The sequence below is a fragment of the Zonotrichia leucophrys genome, chromosome 3, assembly GCF_028769735.1.
Source record: "Zonotrichia leucophrys gambelii isolate GWCS_2022_RI chromosome 3, RI_Zleu_2.0, whole genome shotgun sequence".
Classification (NCBI taxonomy): domain Eukaryota; kingdom Metazoa; phylum Chordata; class Aves; order Passeriformes; family Passerellidae; genus Zonotrichia; species Zonotrichia leucophrys.
Window position 1 is genome coordinate 53,894,873 of NC_088172.1, and position 19,512 is coordinate 53,914,384.

At 43.5% G+C, this 19,512-nt stretch overlaps 2 protein-coding genes across 3 annotated transcripts in view; one reads left to right on the forward strand and one right to left on the reverse strand.

Moving 5' to 3' along the window:
* The window catches only part of LOC135444883 (T-cell activation Rho GTPase-activating protein-like), a 66,488-nt gene that overhangs the window by 30,631 nt on the left and 16,345 nt on the right, over nt 1-19,512 (reverse strand). The window lies entirely within an intron of this gene.
* The window catches only part of TAGAP (T cell activation RhoGTPase activating protein), a 45,131-nt gene that overhangs the window by 20,646 nt on the left and 4,973 nt on the right, over nt 1-19,512 (forward strand). The window contains exons 3-7 of one of the 2 annotated variants that reach the window (XM_064706948.1): nt 16,005-16,046; nt 16,473-16,557; nt 16,665-16,718; nt 17,298-17,364; nt 18,804-18,976. In XM_064706948.1, coding sequence (XP_064563018.1) covers nt 16,005-16,046; nt 16,473-16,557; nt 16,665-16,718; nt 17,298-17,364; nt 18,804-18,976 — 421 coding nt within the window. The remainder of the gene's footprint in view (nt 1-16,004; nt 16,047-16,472; nt 16,558-16,664; nt 16,719-17,297; nt 17,365-18,803; nt 18,977-19,512) is intronic. The other variant, XM_064706949.1, reaches the window with a different exon arrangement.

Consider the following 19,512-nt stretch of genomic DNA (forward strand, 5'->3'; position numbering starts at 1 on the left):
TCAAAGAGCATCTTCTGCTTCCCATCAATGCTCTTCATGCCTGCTGAGAAGTGACTTATCAGAGAGAGATGACTGAAAAAGAACAGAAAGACATACATGCATTCTTATTAATTTCTTCTTAAAATCAGCTCAGATTGTTTTTCATTTCCACTGTTTAGAGTAATTAAAAAAAGTTTCAGTTATTGTTTAGTTATTGTATTACTGTATCAGATGCACTTCCCATGAGAAATTTCCCTAGAAGGCACCCAAAGGCAGAATTCCTAAAATCAATTTGCAATGCCACTTTTGTGATACCATGGTATAGGTCTGTGTTTTGTTTTTGTTTGTTTGTTTGTTTGTTTGCTTTCCTGAGAAACACAAGAAAGAGCAGCAGTCTTTCCTAGTTCTTTGGGGTTGTTTGATGGTGGGAGTTTTTTCCCATTTAGTTTTTTTCCTGAGAGGGCTACTGGAAATTGGAAATCTTTAAGTCTTTATTTTTATTGGCTGCTTCTCAGGTGGCTGAGGGAAGTGAATGTCAACCCAGCTGTCACTCAAAGAAGAAAGGCTGTGCCTTTAATGGAAATGTTTTAATCTACCTTTGTTAACAGACAGCACAAAAAAGTATCATTTAAAGGTGCCTTTGAGGGAGAAATAGGGTAATTAAACAAAGAATGTTGAGTGTAGGCCCATTCAAGCATTTTTCATCCTGCTTTTGTTGCATGAAAAGACTAATGCAATAAAAGACCACATTAATTCACTTAGTGAATGTCCCCATTCTTTAACATGACTGTATGCTGCTTTACAGAGAGAACCAAGGTAAGGAACTTTCTGGGTATGGTAGAGAGAACTGAGTGGTGTGAAAAGTAGAGGCTCTGGCACAAAAAGGCTCTTCTCCCTTCAAGGGCAGCAAGCTCACAGTCCCACTGCCAAGGCATAATGCAAAAGGGCAGCATATATGGGACAGCTTGCATGGATTGCACAAAAGTTTGTAAACTGATTCTACTTTGGAGGGTAGAAGGTGCCCAGAAGAATGCTCTGACTCCCTACCAGCAATCTTTCCTTTGAACTCTCTGCTCTTCTGCTCATAGGGACAGAAGGTGATGTACTGGTAAAACTGGAATTGTTACCAGTGTACTATTATTCCAACTCTTTATAGGAAAACAGTCTTTAATTAAATAAGAAACTAAATCAGCCTACTCCTGTATGCTTTTCTCAAGAGTATATAAAAGTAATAAACTAGAGGCTTGGAAGAAAAACCTTCTTATAAAGGTGTGAGATCTGCAACTGTTTCTGAAACAAGTAGCTTCATTTGCCATTAGAGATAGAAATCTGAATTAGGTGAATAATTCAGGAGAATAATCCAGCCTGCTTATTTCCTACATTCTTATGTTTTTATGTACACTAGTTTTCTCCAACAGAATAGCCCAAGCTGAAACTTCAACTGTGTTCAAGGCTTCTATGAGCCGCTGAATATTGGGGTGTGGAGGTTTGCTGTGGTCATCAGTAGGGGCTTACCACCACCACACATCTTCACAGGTCTTGGTTTCAATCACAACTACAAGCAGAAGTTCCAAAATAACCCAAGAAAGGAAGTTCCCCAAGTTGTTTTTAAAGTCAGGAAGTAGAAGGATGCTACTAAAGCCTCCAGAGTTAATACAAATGCTAGTCTCATTCACAGAGTATGTCATTCTTAATGAATGCTTCTGTAACTCAGACTTTTTGGGCTTCTCCATCCTCGAGTATATTTTAGAGACAATGTAAGGAGACTGTGTTTGTCTGTTCAGAAAACCACAGCCCCGAGGATCAGACTGCAATGAAGAAGCTTCAGATTAGGCATTGCCTGGGATTTGCTCTGCAGAAACCTCAACACAGTCAGCATGGAGAAAGGGCAGGGTAGTCCCCTTAAACAGACACTGGATGCTCAGAACTAGTATTGATGTGAATTGCAAATGTAGTCTGCAAATCTGCCCAGGATGTCCCTATTTTTTTTCCCCCAAGTAGAAATGACAGAATCATGTAAGCACACAAACGCTGCCTACCTGTGTATATGGATGTCTGGGATTGATTTGTTGGGATTGATCCTGTTAGTTTTTGTCTTACACAGCACATTTTTATCAGGAAATAAAGGTAATACTCAGAGAGACTCTGGCCAGCCTCCTCAAAATGTAGGTTTTCTTGGTCAGTTTGGGATAATTTAGAACACTATCAGCTCAGAGCAGTGGCCAGGATGTTGCCTGTTGCAGTTGCTGTGCATCCAGTGTTGTCTGATAGCCATGGAAAACCTTCCTAAGGCTGGGAGCACTGTCTGCACTTCCCAGAACAGAGTAGACAGGCTGATGGCAGCTGGTGCCTTGAGAACCAGTTAGAGCTCCCTGACCTTCCTCCTTGCCCTGGGGCTGGGGGTCTGGCTTCACCATCTTCTGAGTTAGAAAGTATTTGCAAAAGGTTAAGTTTCCTACTCTGAAAAGAAGATTTGTTTGTTTGATCACTTTTGCTCTGCCTCTGATGATGCCTTATACTGCAAAGAAAAGAAGAATCATGGAGAGGTCTGTGAGCTGGCTGGCAGTGGTCCTGGGGACCAGCCAGAATCTGGGGAGATCTGGAGAAGAATGAAGCTACTTCAGGTCATGTCTTTCTCACCTTGCCTTGCAAAACCCATATTCTCCATCTGTCTTTTGTCCTGGAAGTGGGGAGGATGGCAGAGGTGCTGCTGTTCTAACATTGCAATCAAATGAGGTTCTCATTTGACAGGACACTCAGGAACATGGCCAGACACAGAATGTGCCCCAGTGACTCCGACTGATAAATGACGTTCAGCATATTTAATGTACAATCAAGATAAGTGTCGTATCACAGAAGAGTTATCTGTATTTATGATGATGGATACAGGTGTTAGTGTGTATGTGTGTATGAGTGTGTGTGTGTGTTTGAGTTGCTGAAGGTCTACAAAGGAAATCATCTGTGAAAACGTTGAAATCCCCTAAGAGAAAAATGTGAAAAAAAAGAGAAAAACTTGAAGTCACCCACAGGTGGTATTGACAAATAACTGTTTCCCAGGGGTCCAAGAGAATTTTTGCCTTGTTTTGGGCTGACTGAAGGCTAGTTAGTGAGGCATGATTGTGGCAACCATTCTTCTCTCTGATACCAAGTAATCTGAAACCTTTCTCTGACTTTTTCAAGTATATTGTGGTTTGTAATCACAAACCTAAGTCAGTCAGCTGCTGTGAGGCTGATAGAAGGAATGGTCATCTCAACACTGGGGGAAGACCCAGTGAGGCAATGATGACCAGCATGTCCCAGAAAACAGAGAATTCTGGTCGTGGGAATTATCAATTCAGCAAATTTCTCAAGCAGCAAAATACACACAGTGGCTTTCAAGAGAAAAACAGGCTTGACTGGCAACAAAGTCAAAAGCTCAGTAAAAAGAAGTTGAGTGTATCTGAGTTGTAGAAACCTTTCATGGTTGCATCTGAGTTGTAGAAAACTTTCATGCTTGCACAACAAGGCGCTGGGTGTTGAGGCAAGAGACCGACCAGCTGACACAGATCTTATGATGCTGTCTCACGTGAACCAGGTTTGCAGAGAAAATCCCTCTGATGTGCCTTTGAGACAGTTACTCAGAGATCAGCTGTCATGGCCCTGGTGGAAGGCTTTCTCTAGCCCTCATTTTCTATCATTCTGAATGCTTAAACCTTTGCTCTCAGGAGCAGCCTTAATGAGAGAAATGGGGAAAAAAACCCAGTCTCAGCAAGGTGAACCTGGGCAAACTCTTACCTTTCTGTACTCTCTTGTAGATTTTTGCAAGTCTAAAAGTTACTACAACTGGTCAGATTAAAGGGACTGTTTTGTCCCTGCTTCCTTGTTAGTTCATTGCATGGAAGCAGACCCCACTTGTAGTTTTATCAGCCTCCCACACACAAAACTCTCAGAACCTGCCAGTTCCTCTCTGAGGAGGAGGATGATGTGAAGAAATGTCACCAGTGATTACTTTTTGAGTGCACAGTGGGCTGGAACATCCTCTCACTGGCACCTGCTATTATGTAGCCTTCACAGGAGGCCCTTGCTGACATGTGCAGTCCCATCTGCTGATCTGCCTCTCTCTCACTCCTTTTTTTGCCTGCTTTCTGCTTGGTCTGGAAGCAAAAACCCAGCTCCTGTCCTGGGAGTGTTTTGCACCCTGTGTCCTGGGCAAAGCTGAGATCTGGACCCAGCTTAGGGCATCTCCAATGGAATGGCAGGCTAAAGCAACTATTACAAAACCATCAGGAGAAATGAGACATGGGAATCCCAGGCTTCTTTTGTCATAAAGGAGGCATGAGAATGGTATGGACTCATGCTGCTGAAGGGGACCTAGGCAGGTAAATGAGATGCACTTCAGGGCACAAAAGAGCAGAGTGAGAGCTTCTGCTGGGAAGAGGAATTTAAGAGCAAGGTACTACTGTTGAATACTGTGAGCAGTATGGGTGGAAGGAAAATGGTGGCGTTATTTCCTAATTGTCTTTGACAACATTTGGTACTTTCTACCTCCCCATAAGCTTAATGGGCTTGAAGAAAATAGTGCAAAGGTATTTGCATCACTCTGTCTTCAGGCCTCTTCTACAGAGAGCTGCAGTCAGCAGGGACCACAAAGGTTTGCTACTAGCTGCTCTTCAACTGAAGTGTAACCATTCCAGGAGGTGTTGAGAGAAGTGTGAGTATACATGCTCTCTCCCATAGGATAGCTGGTAAGTAGGATTCAGGTTAGCCAGCACTAATGGGGTGAGGCTCAGTGACAGCTGGGGAGGCTGTAGTACAAATCAGCCATGATGGGTGCAAATGCCACTATCCATAGCCAGACGATACGCTAGGATGGCTTCTTGGTTTTCTCTACCCTTCTGTTATTGTTTTGTATTATACAGGAAGATCCCAACACCTCCTGAATTCCTGCAAGATCTTAATGGGATTTGTACTTTACACTTTGCAGTGTAACACTGTTCATGAAAGAAAATTACACCTCCCTCATTTTCCTGGGGCCATGTGTATCCTTTTTTTAATGCAAGGCTTGCGAAGAAGGAATGGTTTCTGCCTGTGCACAAGATTATTAACATGCCAAAGTCCTGTTAAAGGCTTATACATATGGTACCATGGTGAGGATGTGCCAGAGGATATCAGTGATTCAGTGCCCACTTACAGTAAAGGATATTGCACTAAGGGAACCTCTCACTGTGGCCCCTTAAGTTAGTCCAAGGCAGAGTTCATTCAGAACATCTACTCTAGGGACAATGAAATCTCTCCATTCATAAGATTTTGTCTGGAACTAGATCTTTGAATCATACTCATTTTTTTAGAGACGAGTCATTGACTGAAAGCATTATTTAGAGCAATTCATCTCTGAATCCCAGCTTTGCGATGTTTTTGTGCCATATTTCTGTGACAACTCAAATCAAAACCTAGATGCTGAGCCACATCCCTTTTCTATCTGTGTCCCTAGACCTAGAATGGATATTAAATCCATCCTCTGTATTATCTGGTGCAGTCTAGGTCATGGTTATATGTTTTTACCATCTATTTTCTATAGAGGTGATTTGGGGGCTGTATCAGGTAGACTCCCTGTACCTTTCACTGGTACTGAAAATCAAAAGGATCAAATGGAAAGCACTGCCTAAATGCAGGTTAGTTTTATCTCAGCCATGCTTAGTGCATAGTAGTCATGAAGAAGAGCATACTGCAAGGAGTAATACCTCAGGCTGCTGGAGCCTGCCTGACCTCTCCCTGACACTAACCTCATCCCAAATTTGTCAAGGCACTTAGATTCTCAGCTCCTGTTTTAATTCAGGGTGAGTGGGTGATTAAAAAGGCAATAGGTCCCTAAGCAACTTTGAGGATTTGGTCTTTGGCTCCCCTTCCTCACCAGAAGCCCCAGTGGTAACTCCCCAGCACCAGGATTCCCACAGCCACCAAGGCCAGCTCCAGCCTGCTCCCACTGAGATGGTGCAGAAGCTGGGGCAAAGGAGATAAAATCCCACCAGTGGGCACGTGCTGTTTCCATACCCTCTTCTCTTCCAAGGAACAAGGACCAGGATGATACCCATACCATACAAAGCAGAGTGCTCAGACATGTATCATTGTGAAACCCCCATTCTGTGGTTCCTAATGGAAATTCCCCATTTTGAGAACAGAAGTTCACTAAAAATAATAGACTATTTCGTGACAGCAGGCTTTTACAAGTGCTCTCTCAAACAGCCACAATCCAAAAACAGAGGCCTGGGATTTTTTCCCATTTTCTGTGGAAACTTACCCCTGTTTAATTTTGAACACCACCTAAACAAAATGGTGGTATTTTTATATCTGGGATGCCTGGAGAGCCAGGCTGTAGGAAATGGAGCCCTATTTGGTTATTCCTACACAAGTACAGAAACAGCCACACAAACCACTGTGAGAGAAGGCAGTTTTGGCGGGAAAATTCATTCTGCAAGACCGGTGGCGTCTTGCACATTGAGAAAAGGAGAACAAACAAAAACTGAATTTTGAGGAACTAAAACTTGGATCTGCTAAGCAATTGTAAAGAATAAAAAAGAGAAGGAAGAGAGGAGAACAACCAGTGTCTGACTGTAATTTCCTTTTAATGAATTATCTCTGTATAAGAAATTAGGCAACTACTTTCAAGCTGATGAAACTTTTTGATTTTTTTTTTCAGTAAGTACAACATCATCCAGTATTTAGAGACTAAACTGGAAAATACAGGCATGAGGGTTTTTCTTATTTTCATTAAAATCACTTTATCTACATAGAACACTGGCCAAACCACATCCAAATTTCTGTAAGGTAAGCTAAGAAAAAACACTGGTTGACCAAAGAGAGGATAGTGTTCCCATTTGTTATTGGATTCTTCCCCTGCTCTTAAAAATAAGCAATCTGTGGGGTATAAAATGGGCCTTGTCTCTCGACCAGGTACTCCAGTGCACTGAAAATGAAAGAGCAGAATTTCAAGCTCTTAAGGGACACATTAGCCTAAATGCAATGATTTTCATTGGTTCATGGTAAGAGTAGAGGAAAGGGACAAACCTACTAATTACAAGGAGAAAGCAGTGATTTCTGCCTTGGTACCAAAAGTATTTAGTTCATCCTCCTGCCCAGAATTTCAGCTAAGCACTTTTCTGTGCACTTTTCAGCAAAGTGAGGAACTGCATCAAATACTTTGGCATACTGAGCATCTCAGCCTTCACACAGATGGTGTCACAGTGGTGGAAAGGAGTGTTCACTGGCTTGTCATTGGGATACAGAGCAAGAAGTCAACCTCCATACATATATCCATCCAGTCACTGTCCCAGTGATTTTTTGAAGATTAAATATGAAGTTTATGGAATTTGCAGCTACTTCTTACCTTCAGCACTTCTATGTTGAATATATAAGGCAAGGACCTTCTTAGGAACTTGGAGATAAAGTAGTTGCAATTACTTCAGTGCCATGCAGCTCTTCCCAAGCTTGCATTGAGGGAAGCAACTCCTGATAGAGCATGTAGACATCAGGTGACACCATTTCCACTATCAGCCTGATGATGAAAGCATAGCCTCTGCTGCGACCATGCTGGAGCCCCCATGTCAGATCCCTTGCCAGAGGCCAGGCAAAGAGAGGGGAGTTCATGCTCAGAATGTATCTAATTACACAATCCAGGTAAAATGACTGGTTCAGTCACCACATTGAATGTTTATTTCATTGGTACATGATAACATGTTGTCACATTTTCATATATTATTCTACTATAAGCTTCATGCTTATAACAAATGTGTATGTGACATGGCCAGGAGGTGACTGCTACATTCTGATGTGGCAAGTAGAACTGCAAAGACCTTGGAGGGACAAGCTCTTGTCCCAACAAATAGTGCCTAGACAAAACTGTAATTTTCTCATGAGTGATGCACTTCAAAACATGCTTTTATTTATCAAAGGTTTGCCAGTAGGGCTAAAATTAAGGTCTTCTCTTTGCTGTATAGTGCATAGGAGGCAAGAGAGGGAATAGCTGCTGAACTATTTACAGGCTTCTCCTGTATGTACCAGTTTTCAACAAAAGATGTCAAAGCACGTTATGCAATAGAGTGACCTTTTATTTTCAGCCCATTATTAATAAGAAACTGAGGCAGAAAGAAAGCAGGCTACCTTTCAGATGTTGCATGGAAAATCAAAGGGCAAACTGAAGCATCTCCCAGAGTACACCTACAAAATCCCAACACGAAGATGCAATTACAGTCTTTGGTTAGTCTGAAAATTCCCTAATAGGGGGATTACTGTGTTGTAGCTTGTTTACATTTAGGGGTTGATTACTGAGTGCTGAGTAAGCACATTCCATTGTTAATGTAATGACTTTTTCCATACTTGTGACGTTCATTAGGACTGTTCCTTTAGGCCAGAATGAAAATATTATCTGCATTGTTTATACATGTCAGTCTCACAGTTATGACAGGTTTATGTTGCAGCACACTCTCATCCAAAGAAAACTGTGAGAATGCTTGGTTCTGGAAGCAAATAGAACCAGAGAGGAGGGAGGAGGAACAACCACTGGGACATAAGAAAGGCCTTGCAAACTCCTCTTCCAGCAATCCGGCTCTCCTAAAACAGCCCAGCCAGCTGTCAATTACTATGATATGTTGTATCTTCAAACATTGTTTTGCTGAGTATAGCACTGGAGGTGGTAATGTAATGATTCCAAAAGGTTAAATTTGAAAGATAAACTCTGGAGATTTTTGTATAATGCAATGATAGCCACTTTGCCCTGCCACGTACTAAATGGAAGAAGAACTCCCTGACACATGTACCATCATCTTCAGTTTGGCATAACTTACAGGCTAATGAGTGTTCATGTTTATTCTCTGAATACTAAGTTTAATTAAGTTATACAAGGAAAATACCAGTTCACAGTGTTGCACAAGCAGAACTAAGATTCTGTAATAAATATGGTGTATGGCTTACTCAAATGTTACAGCAGTTGCTGAACTGTACATCTTTTGGCTTAGCATTTTGAGATCTTTGGGTGCCTAAAGGAAAGAGGATTTCATCTCTCTTTGAAAAGACCCTTCTTGAGGTACTTCTGGGGTATCTGATCTTTTCTTAACAAGTAACTGATCAATGGATCTGGTAAAATTCAGAGCATTTCTTCTCAGCTTGTCCTGAGAGTGAAGACAGACATTTCTTTTCAGACCTGAGGAATGGTTTTGTAGCTGTATCATTTGGCTTGGTTAAAGATATATCCTCCCCTCACAAAATTTCTTGCTATTTCTCAGTAAAGCAGTGTGTGACTGTAAGAACACACAAAGGGACTGCTTTCAGAGAAAAAAATCCCAAAGAAACATCCTCTGCTGAGTGGGAGAAAAGGTAAAGCTCAAACACAGCACAAACAAACCTTTAAAAGGAAATGGAAATGGAGAACAAATTCTTCCTTTCAAGCCTCCACCATCACTGAACAGGAAAATGAACATTGTGGCATGCAGGGTACCTTCTCTACATACTTCTTAGTGTCATCTCTGTGCAGTGACTGCAGGACTGGAAGAAAATGCAGGGTCCAGAGCAGGCACACACAGGCAGAATGAGTAAAGGCAGTGTAACAGCACCTGGTTTGCATGTCAGCAGCATAAATTAATGGCTGACTTTGCAGGAATGCAGGCCTGAAGGGAACAGCCTGACCTTCAAGCTGGGCCCTCTCCAGCAATGGGTCAAACAGCTGAACTCAAAAGTTTTTGTCTTCCTCTGACCCCACTCTCCCAAGGGGGAGATCCCAGCTCCTGCTTTCCCTGCAGGGTGGGAATTTCTCCCTTTTTCCTGGCCTGGAAGTGTCACTGTGCTTTTGCAGATGTGAAGATGGCTGCAGATGGCTGCCCTGGCTCTGGGTGTGGCAGCCCTCAGTGCCCTCCAGTTGTGCTGGTTGGGGCTGGTGCCTGAGGCCAGCCTGGCCTGCCCTGGGGGCACCTCCGCTCCCTGCACGTCTCTTCCTCCCAGAGACCTCGTGATGCTCTGCAGCAGGAGGCAGAGCCCGTGCCACGAGAAGCATTTGCTCTCAGAAATCCTCATAAGGTAGTCATGCTTTAAAATGGGATAGCAGTACAGAAGTGGAGTGTTTATTTAAAACACTAACGGGGCAGCTGTTGCTAGTAGCAACAATATGGCAATCACCAGCTAATATGGAGATGTTTGTTTCAAATTTATCATCTTGAGTTTGATGGGTGGCCAAAACTTCACAGAACATTTTATTTTGCAGTGTGTGGATGTGCAAGGACAAGGACAGCACATGACAACAAATAATCCTTTCGAAGCATGGGGTCAAATGTGCTCAGGGGAGTTCAGCTGTAGTTAGCAGAGTTGTCCCTGGAAAGATTTGCTTTGCCTGACACTGCTTTTGCCTGGAAAATGGAATCTAGATGTGCGCTCATAAAAGTTCCAATTCTTGGTGGATTTAGTGGTGTTGAGGACCTGGTTACTGGCAGTTGTACTTATTACTTAGGAAGCAGGTGACAACACAGGATGACAAACTCACAAGGGCAAAACAATGATGAAGAGTTTGGGGATGCTCCCATCAAACCCCTGGGGCTCAGAGCAAGCCAGCTGGAGAGAAATGATGGGCAAAATCCAACTACTTCTGGTTGTTTCTCCTGGGCACCTATAATAACAGCTGTGTTCATGGCACTTGCAATGCTTGGAGCCAGGGCAGTGGTAAGGTCTTGCATTGCCAAGCCTGCCTTTCTTTTCTAGTTTCTGTATCAACGGGACACACGTACAATGAAACCCCAAATTACATTTCGGCCAGGTTTTCTTGGTCTTATTCCAGACTGGCTCCTCGGCCCGTGCCAGGCTACAGATAATATTTAATGTGAAAGTGAGATGACTTATGCCTGAAAAATCACATGCAAGTTAGAATTCAATGTCAAATCCAGCTTCTTTTTTGTTTCCCTTAATTCACATTTTGAGATCTGAGATAATTTTGATGCTGAAATTCAATGCAAAACAGAAGGTGCAGAAACAAGAGATATACAAGCCTATGTTTAAAAAAATCTAAAAGAAAATATTAGTGTTAATCCTGAAAAGTAAAATCAAGATTTGCACTGCTCTGTATTTGGTAGGAAGCATAATTGGTCCCTGATGGCAAATGAGCTTGGCAAAAAGTCCTATCTCATTTTCTGATTTGCAAATGAAGAGCATAAAGAAGCAAATAAGGTGAAAAACCTGCTGGAGTAACAAAAAAAAAGTAAGCATATCACTTTTCAGTATTGTTTGAGTACCTTCAACCAGAGATTTTGAAAAGAATAGATTTCAGACTGAATTATACATGCTCTCTACTATTTTCATGTAAGTAAGGAAAAGTTTAGATCTGCATCTGCTCAGTCAGAAACAACGGGCAACTTCAATTCCCTGATTCCTTTGGGCTAGTCACCTCAAGGAACCTAAGGAATGAGTAATTCCCAAGTGCCACAGAGATACAATAGCAAGCTGAATGCAGAAGAGCCAAACAGCAGCACAGACACTTTGGAAAAATGGCCCATATGCACCTGCCCTCCACAATTGAAAAAGCATCCAGTGGACCCAGTCACCTGAGGATGAGTAAAAACCTTTAGAGCTGCCAACTTAGTCTTGGGGGAAGCACCCATGAAAGAATAAACAAACCATACTGCAAAGCAAATGCAACTAAAATGGTGTCATGGGAAGGGCATAGAATACACCCTGCGCTGTATTTATAGAGTTATTTTTGATTTGTAACCTTTTCCCATGCAGTAGTAGCACAGTGTATAGAGGGGTGGTGCAATCTAACCCACACTGCAATCTAACCTTGATATCTAATTTGGAATAGAAATCAGCTGAACAGAGCTGGGAAAAACTGACAGTGCATTTCACTTTCCAAAGGCAGGTTTAGCATGAGCCCACACTCTACCTGACTAAACCTGTAGGAGTTCAGCACCAGCTGGGTTGATGGTTTCTGCTCTGAATTCTTACAGGTAGGAAGCAGAGACTGATCTGATCAAAGGTCTGTCTGATCTCTTTTCTGTGATCAAACCCTGAACCATGTCTATGCATCCCACAGACTCTGGAGAATAGTACAAAATCAGAGCTGCCTTCAGAAGGCATCTATAAATGTGGCCTCTTTCCAGGAACGCAGTTGCCACCTTGTTCTTTGAGCTCGTGGACAGCTTGTACAGAGCTTTCCCTTCCAAAAAACAACCAACCCAACAGCTTTCTGGGTTTGGCACAACTGCTTTCCTTATTTTGGTAAATGTTCCTATTGTTCCCTGGGGAGACTGCAGCTGTGGCAGTGAAGACAAAATGGGAATACAATCCCTTTTCCACATGGAGAGGCACTGATGAAGGCTCTTTGTGCTCTATATGGGCTTGAAAGGATCCCTGCTCCAGGCTCATTCTACTGTACCCTTCTCACAGCTATGCTCCTGCTGCCTCCTTGCTGGTATGATAACAGGGCAAAGGCGACTTTCAGGATTCATTCACACAGTCCCTCCTCCCTAAAAGCCATGCTGTCAAAGATTTGCAAAAGTACGAGAAATAAACAACAGTGAGCTGTGGCTGGGGTTTTCCCATTTGTGGTTTGATAAGGAGAGAAGGAAACAGTCTCCAGTCACAGCAGATTTATTCTTTATTTCTTTTTTCACTGTAAACTCCTGACTTCTTTCTCATGCATATCGGTGTTGCTCTTTCATTGCTATTGTCTAAAGTCCCTCACATTGCCACAGTGTAAGAGAAGAAAAGAGGAGAGAATGCCTAGCTTGACTGGTGCTCACACAAAGGGGAAAATCACCAAAAAGCACCATTAGTCCATGTTTGCAGCAAGTGCTATATAAGCCCTCCCTCCAAACACTGGCTGGGCAGAGGGCTTGGGAGTGGACCACAAAAGCAGCCATGGTGTGGGGGGAGAAGGGGCTGGCTGGCATCAGCCAGTGGAAGCAGAGGCATCAAACTGTTGTCCTGGCTTCCACAAGGAAAATGCTTCACATCTTAAGGGGCAAACACAGTCCTTAGGAGGGCTAGATCCACCTAGGCTTGTCTGCTCTGCAGGATCTCCCTGCTCCTGCTTTCTTTCCAGTAAATGTAGAACACTTCAGGAGAACTGAGGGAAGCATCCTGGTGCACAGCAGGGGAAGAACTTCTACACAGGCTAGTCCTACAAAACTTGCAAATCCACTGCCTCTCCAAGCCCTGATCTTTGTGTAAACATCCAGTGTTTTTGAAGGACAGTGCATTCACTTAGTCAGGGATTGACTGCGAGAAACACATTGACTGCAAACAACTCCAGGTGTACCCCAGGCATCTGCCATCTGTTCTCCTTGCCCCAGGGCAGTGGCTCTGGTACAACAAACACATTGCTCTGATGCATCGTGCTGTAAGATCTGTACCAAACTGAGGGAGGAGTGGACCACAGCAAAAGTTTCAAGTCTGCAAAGCAGAACTGGGAGGTAGAGATGGAATCAGCCTCCTCAGGGAGAGAAGTTGTTCATATAAGGGAACTTAACTTGTAAACATCTCATATGACAGGCCTTTTCTGTTAATATTCAGGGTGGAGACTGGCTTTGGGGCCTACACCCGTGTTGCCTTTTCCACGCTGATGGGGAAGCTGTGAAGCTGCTCTGGCAAGTAGGTGTGAGAGCAGCTCTTCTGACCCTGGAAGCTTGCACACAGCTCTGTGGTGCTTGGCAGGAATCAGCACGTGCTTGCTTACTGCTTTTCACAAAAACTGCCAAGATTCCCTCTGTGTTACCATACAATTATTCTGCCAAACCATAGCATTTTAGGATCCCTGCTTATTTGTAATAAAATAGGCTGCTTCAAAGTAATTTTGGCATGACTTAAGTGTTTGTGACACACACCGTAAAAGAGCTATTAAATAAAGAATGATATCAGGAGGGTAAAAAAATCAAATTGTTTTTCATATGGGCAGGCCTATACACACACCTTCCACATAAAACAGCCATTATATCCCCACAACTGTTAATGGATAAGAACTAATTGATAGAGATACAGCAGTGTGTGCCAGTGGACAGTCCGGTGATGTGCTACCAATACATCACCCATTACTGTATTGTCCCCTGGGAAACACAAAGCCCAGTGCTCTGTGTACAGCTGGTGCCAGAACTGTAATCTGAACTTCTGGCCTGGCTAAGCACCACCCATTAAACTCACAAGTCACACATTTTCCAGATCAACCCTTCATCTTAATCATGGAACAGACTGAGCTCAGACGTATTTGTCTGTGCAGAGTGCTGGAAGTGAGGGGAAGGCAGAATTGAACTGCATAGGACCCCTCCAAGATGCTTAACAGACAGGTATGTTTGGATATACATTTAACAAATGTAATGAAAAATAGATCTTTCTTGTTGAGGAATCCCACTGAAACTATCAGCAGTGATGCTGCAGCTGCCAAGGATCCTTAAAAGAAATTCTCAGGAGAAAGTGACGTAGGATGACAATATTTCTGCAAGCATGTGCAGCAGCCCATGGAATTTAGTTGAGAAATTACAAATGTCATGGGACTGATAATTAACAAAAAATCAGCTAGAGCAATGAGTAAAAAATCAGTGGTAAATGCACAGGGCTGCAGACTAGTTGATTTATATTGCTGCAAGTTTCAGCCCTAAACAAGTCACCAGACCAGTGCCACTACAATAGCATGGAAATGATGGGCCTCAGGAGGACTTAAAAGGTGACCTATAGCAACTCCTCCCACAAAAACAGAGCAAGTCTCCATTTGCTCTTCTGGACACATCTCTATTGAACCAAAAGTGAATTTTGTGCTTTGGATTTCTGCCAGAATCAAACAGAGATCACCCCTCTGTTCCTCTTCCGTTCTGCATGAAACAGGGTCAGTAGTACCTTGGCTGGGTCTGATGTGGCTACACAAAGAGGCTTTGAGGGTGAATTCAGCAGCAGATGTAGCCATTATGTGCATCTGCAAAGAGCTGTGCTAAGACAGCCCCATCCTCTGCACACGTAAAACAGAGCATCCACAAGGGAAGCAACAGAAAGGCCACAGTTTCACAAGTTGCTTTCCACCTAAATCCACTACTGAAGAATTCCCAAACTTGACTCTCAGCCTTAACTCCTCCTTTCATAAGATCAGTAGACTGGCACCCAGAACAGGGCTGTAATTTGCCTCAGTCAATAAATCAATAGAAATAATATATGTTTAACATCAATTCTTAATGAATTTTCATAATGGCCTGGGACAGTGAGTGCTGTATTCCTGATATGCCCAAATTGGGGGGCAGTCAGCAAAAGAATAGTACAAGCAGAGGTAGATTTTTCCTAGTTTTTTTTATCTCTTTGGTTGAATCAAATTTTAATATCTGCACACAAATGTGTCTTACTGAGATTTACTTTAAACAAGACTTTTAAATTACATATTGTCATACATTACTAAATTACTACATAACACCACTTTGTCTATAAATGTCCAGTAACTAGATTCTCAAGAACTACTTAGTACTGACAAAATGTGTGTCTATATCTGCTTGTAGACAGTACACTGTTGCAACTAGCTTTAAAAAAATTATAAAGAAACATTTCTCTGAATCTTGTCTATTCCATCGCCCCGTTGTTTTCACTGCTCTTAGTGTAGCTTGATCTGGCAGTGCACTTTAGAACTGCCAAATCTAATGTCTCTGAGCAAAGGACAGACTGTACCCACTGCCCTTTAATGGTAAAGAGAAGCTGCCCACACTGCAGCCCCCTCTGCACATCTCACCTCATGCTGGTGATGATAGCTGGAACCTTTACCTGGCAAGTGTCTCATCTTTTCCATCCATAACAGCTACCAGAGTTTCTTTTTTTTCTTTAAGGGGGGAAAACCCAGAAAAGCATCTCCTCTAAAAGGAAAGAGGAAGCCAGAAATTTGGTAGTGTCTCGGTCCTGCCCCATGATGCTTCTTCCTGCCTGTGAATTTCCACCTGCCCCTTTTGCATATATAAGGCAGCACACGCAGTATGCACTGTTTAGTCGCTGCCTCTGTCCAAAGGATTAGTAGCAGTGGGGAGTGATGCTGTTTCTCCTTTCCTCTGCAGTTCACGGGAGGTGAAGGAGCTCTGGCTGGATTCACTTCTTGGGTAAGTACTGCCTTTGAAAAAATCTGTGGCATCATGGTTGAAATCAGTGGAGAGCTTCAGATGCAGCTGCACCGAGATGTACAAAAAAGTACATGGGGGAGAGGTGCACCCACTAAGCATAGCTCATGGGCAGAGCTGACAGAGTTGCTCAGCCTCGGGTGCGCAGATTAATGACCATACATAGCTGTCACCACTTGCTCACTTTTTGCATGGATTAAAAATGGAAAGCTGCTTTTATTTTGTTTGAATCAGGAGGCAGATAGGGCAGCAGGGCTGAATGCCCTTCCGGAGAAAGGCTTTATAGTTTCCTTGTGTGGGAGATCTTGCCGGTTCAGAATTATACACGCTAGATTGGCTTGCAGAGGAGAAAGCCAAGAAGGGTGCAGTTTTACAAGACTCTTTGTCCATTCCCTGTTCAACAAACAGGCAAACAAAAGGACTGAAGGAAACCAGACTGTCCAGAGCTCCTCCAATCAAACTCCTAATGAAAGTGTTAAGCAGCTGTAATACTGTGAGTATCTTAATTATTTCAGCTCTGTCAACATAGTGACTTTGAAAAGCTCTGATTTCCAAACCATGGGATTCAGTTACTCAAAGTGTCTTTGTTTTCTTGCCTAGTCAAAGACACTCAATGCTGGGAACATGGACAGTCTGATTGAGTGCCAGACAGAGGTAAGCAGCCTTTACATTTTCCTGGATCCTTCGTGGGTACTGGTGTGAGATACCTTAGCAAAGTGGGGGTGACTCCTCCAGTAGCTGCTGGCTGCCTACCCTCACCCAGGAACGGGCAGAGCTCTTCAAAGGCACCTCTCTGCCGCACTGAGCAGAGGGAGCAGGGCATTTCTGTGGGCAGTCTGTGCATTCCCCTGGTTCACCAGGAGTTTTGCTCAGGGATTTTGAAGGCTTCAAAGCCATCAAGGCTCCCCAGAGGAGTTTGGGAGGAAATTTCCAGTGCCGGGGAGGACACAAAAAAGGAGGCTGTGTCTGGCAATGGCTTCTCTGGATCAAAAGTGCAGCTTCACAGAGCTCAGGGTTGTGACCTGCCAGCATGACTGGGGTGTCTGGCTGCAGAGTTTAACACAGACCCCTCTACCAGGCACCGAGGCAGTCCTGGGCTGAGGCACCCCTTTAGCAGGTGTTTGGCTTGTCTGGTTATTCCCCAGAGCCTCCCCAGATTTCTGAGGAGCTGCGGCAACTTGCTGGCGGCTCTCACTACTGTGGCAGCTCTGTAACCTAGCATATTTTTTGCAGGCTGATGCCAAGAAATGTCCTCTGTCAGTCCAAGCAGATACTGAAGACAGACTCTGCCTCTCCAACGGTGAGTTTCAAAAACAAACTGAGGAACTGCCTTCTTATATAACGTTTGCAAGCCGGCACTTGTGCAAAACCACCCGAAACTGCCTGCTCCCCCTCCTGGAGAGCAAGCCACAGTTCGCATCCAGGAGAGGGCTTAAGCCCTGGAATGCCACTCATTTGCAAGTTGCTTCTTTCCTATATGCTCACTGGCAGAGTGCTGAGTGCCAGAGGTCTTGTATTCCCGTTCCCTGGTAGCAATAGGAAGTAAATGTGTTTCTTTCTCACTCAAGCATGCCTTTGAGGTGTGGCAGTTCAAGTGAGTACTGAGTACTGTAGCAAATGTTGCACACCACAATAAATAAACCCTCTTGGCAGCAGCACCAGCACTTGTTTTTCCTCCCCATGCAAAACCTCAGCAGCTGTAAACAACCCAGAGCAGACCATTAACAGGGCAGGGTCAGATTTGGAGCAGACAATCATATCAGACCAGTTTTTAGGAGTATCAGAAACTAATATTTTAAATTACACTATAATGTTAGGTGACTTTCTCAATTTTTTTTAACCCCTACCTACCAAGAGCTTATGCTAAATCACAAAGAGAGGTCCTAAGTATTTCTCATCTGGGTAAGACAACTTCATTTTGGAGTAGAAGGCATGATGTTAATTGTAAATTTGCAGAAGGCAAATCCTTTAGAAATCTTTTTCACAAAAGGCTCCTTCTCTCACTGTTTGTGAAAGGAGAAAAAAGGCACACCCCACCCCAATACAGCTGTCCTCTTAAAATTCCTGGCTCTCCTCTTGATGAAGCAGATGCAAAACCCATGCTAAGAGATTTCTAACTGTGAAGCCAGAGAGCACTTAGTCTGATGCTCCCATCCTTTGGAGCAAATATCATGTTCCACTGGCTGGGGGGCAAGCACCAGCTCTAGGAGCATTGTCATTAGAGCTGGCTGCAGAGCTGGCACAGCTGGAGCCGCATGTTTTCCTTTCAGGCTGTGAAAGAGGTCAAAAACTAGGAGCCCCTACTTCTATTCCTGCCTAAGGCAGGGGCACAACCAGAGCATGTAGTGAAAATTGTTGTCATTGCCAGCTGCCAAAACGGTATATCTGCCTCAGAGTTATCAGAGAAACTACTGCAATATCAAAAATCTCTATAAATGTTCTGTGCCTTGTATGTTCCCACTCTCTAAGAAGAAACAGCGACTAGAATGTAAAAAGCACCCAACCCAAAACAGGAAAGGTGGTGGCCTTAGGGGTATGGCCACAGTTTTACAGTTTAGGCAGTTGTTTCCCTAGTAACCACTTAGTTGCCTTTCAGTTTCCCCCAGTTTGGTTTGTTTCAACATACATCCCTGCACTGCACACAAATGAAAGACCACATAGTGCTCTGGGTTTTGGGTTTGTTTTTTTTTTTTAATTTTTAATTTTTAAATTGATCTTTTGTTTCCCTTTTACTTGCAGCAGATGGAACAAAGAAAAGAAAGAAGGTGATATCACAGTCATTTACTCTGAGACAAAGCCTTACCAAAAGAAATTCCTCAGGACAGCTAGACTTGGGTGGCAAAATCCCTCTGTTTGGCCATCCTCTGGCACATATCTGCGGGGAAGATGACACACTCCCCCAGCCAGTCCAGGTAAGGAGGTACCGTTATAGTGGAACTGTTTACAAAGGCCTGAAGTGTCAGGACAAGGGGGAAATGGCTTCAAACTGACAGAGAGCAGGGTTAGATTGGACACTGGGAAGAAATTCTTGGCTGTGAGGGTAATGAGGTCAACCAGAGAAACTGTGGCTGCCCCATCCCTAGAAGTGTTCCAGGCCAGGTTGGGTGGGACTTGGAGCAACTGGGTCTAATGAAAGGTGTCCCTGCTATGGCAGGGGGTTGGAATTAGATGATCTTTAAGGTTCCTTTCAGCCCAAACCATTCTATGATTCTGTGATACCTCTGACTTAAATGTGAGGCAGGATACCCAGTACTTCTGCTGCATCATCCGAGATGATTCTGGTGTTTCCCAACACACATGCCCCTGATAAGCCCAGGGCCCATCCCAGATGTAGAAAGAGTCAGATCTGAGGGTTTTGCCCAGCCTTCACTGGAAGTAACTTGGAATGTAGAGAATCCAGGACCAGGAATGAAAGATCTGCTTCTTAATATAATCATCTGTGATTTTA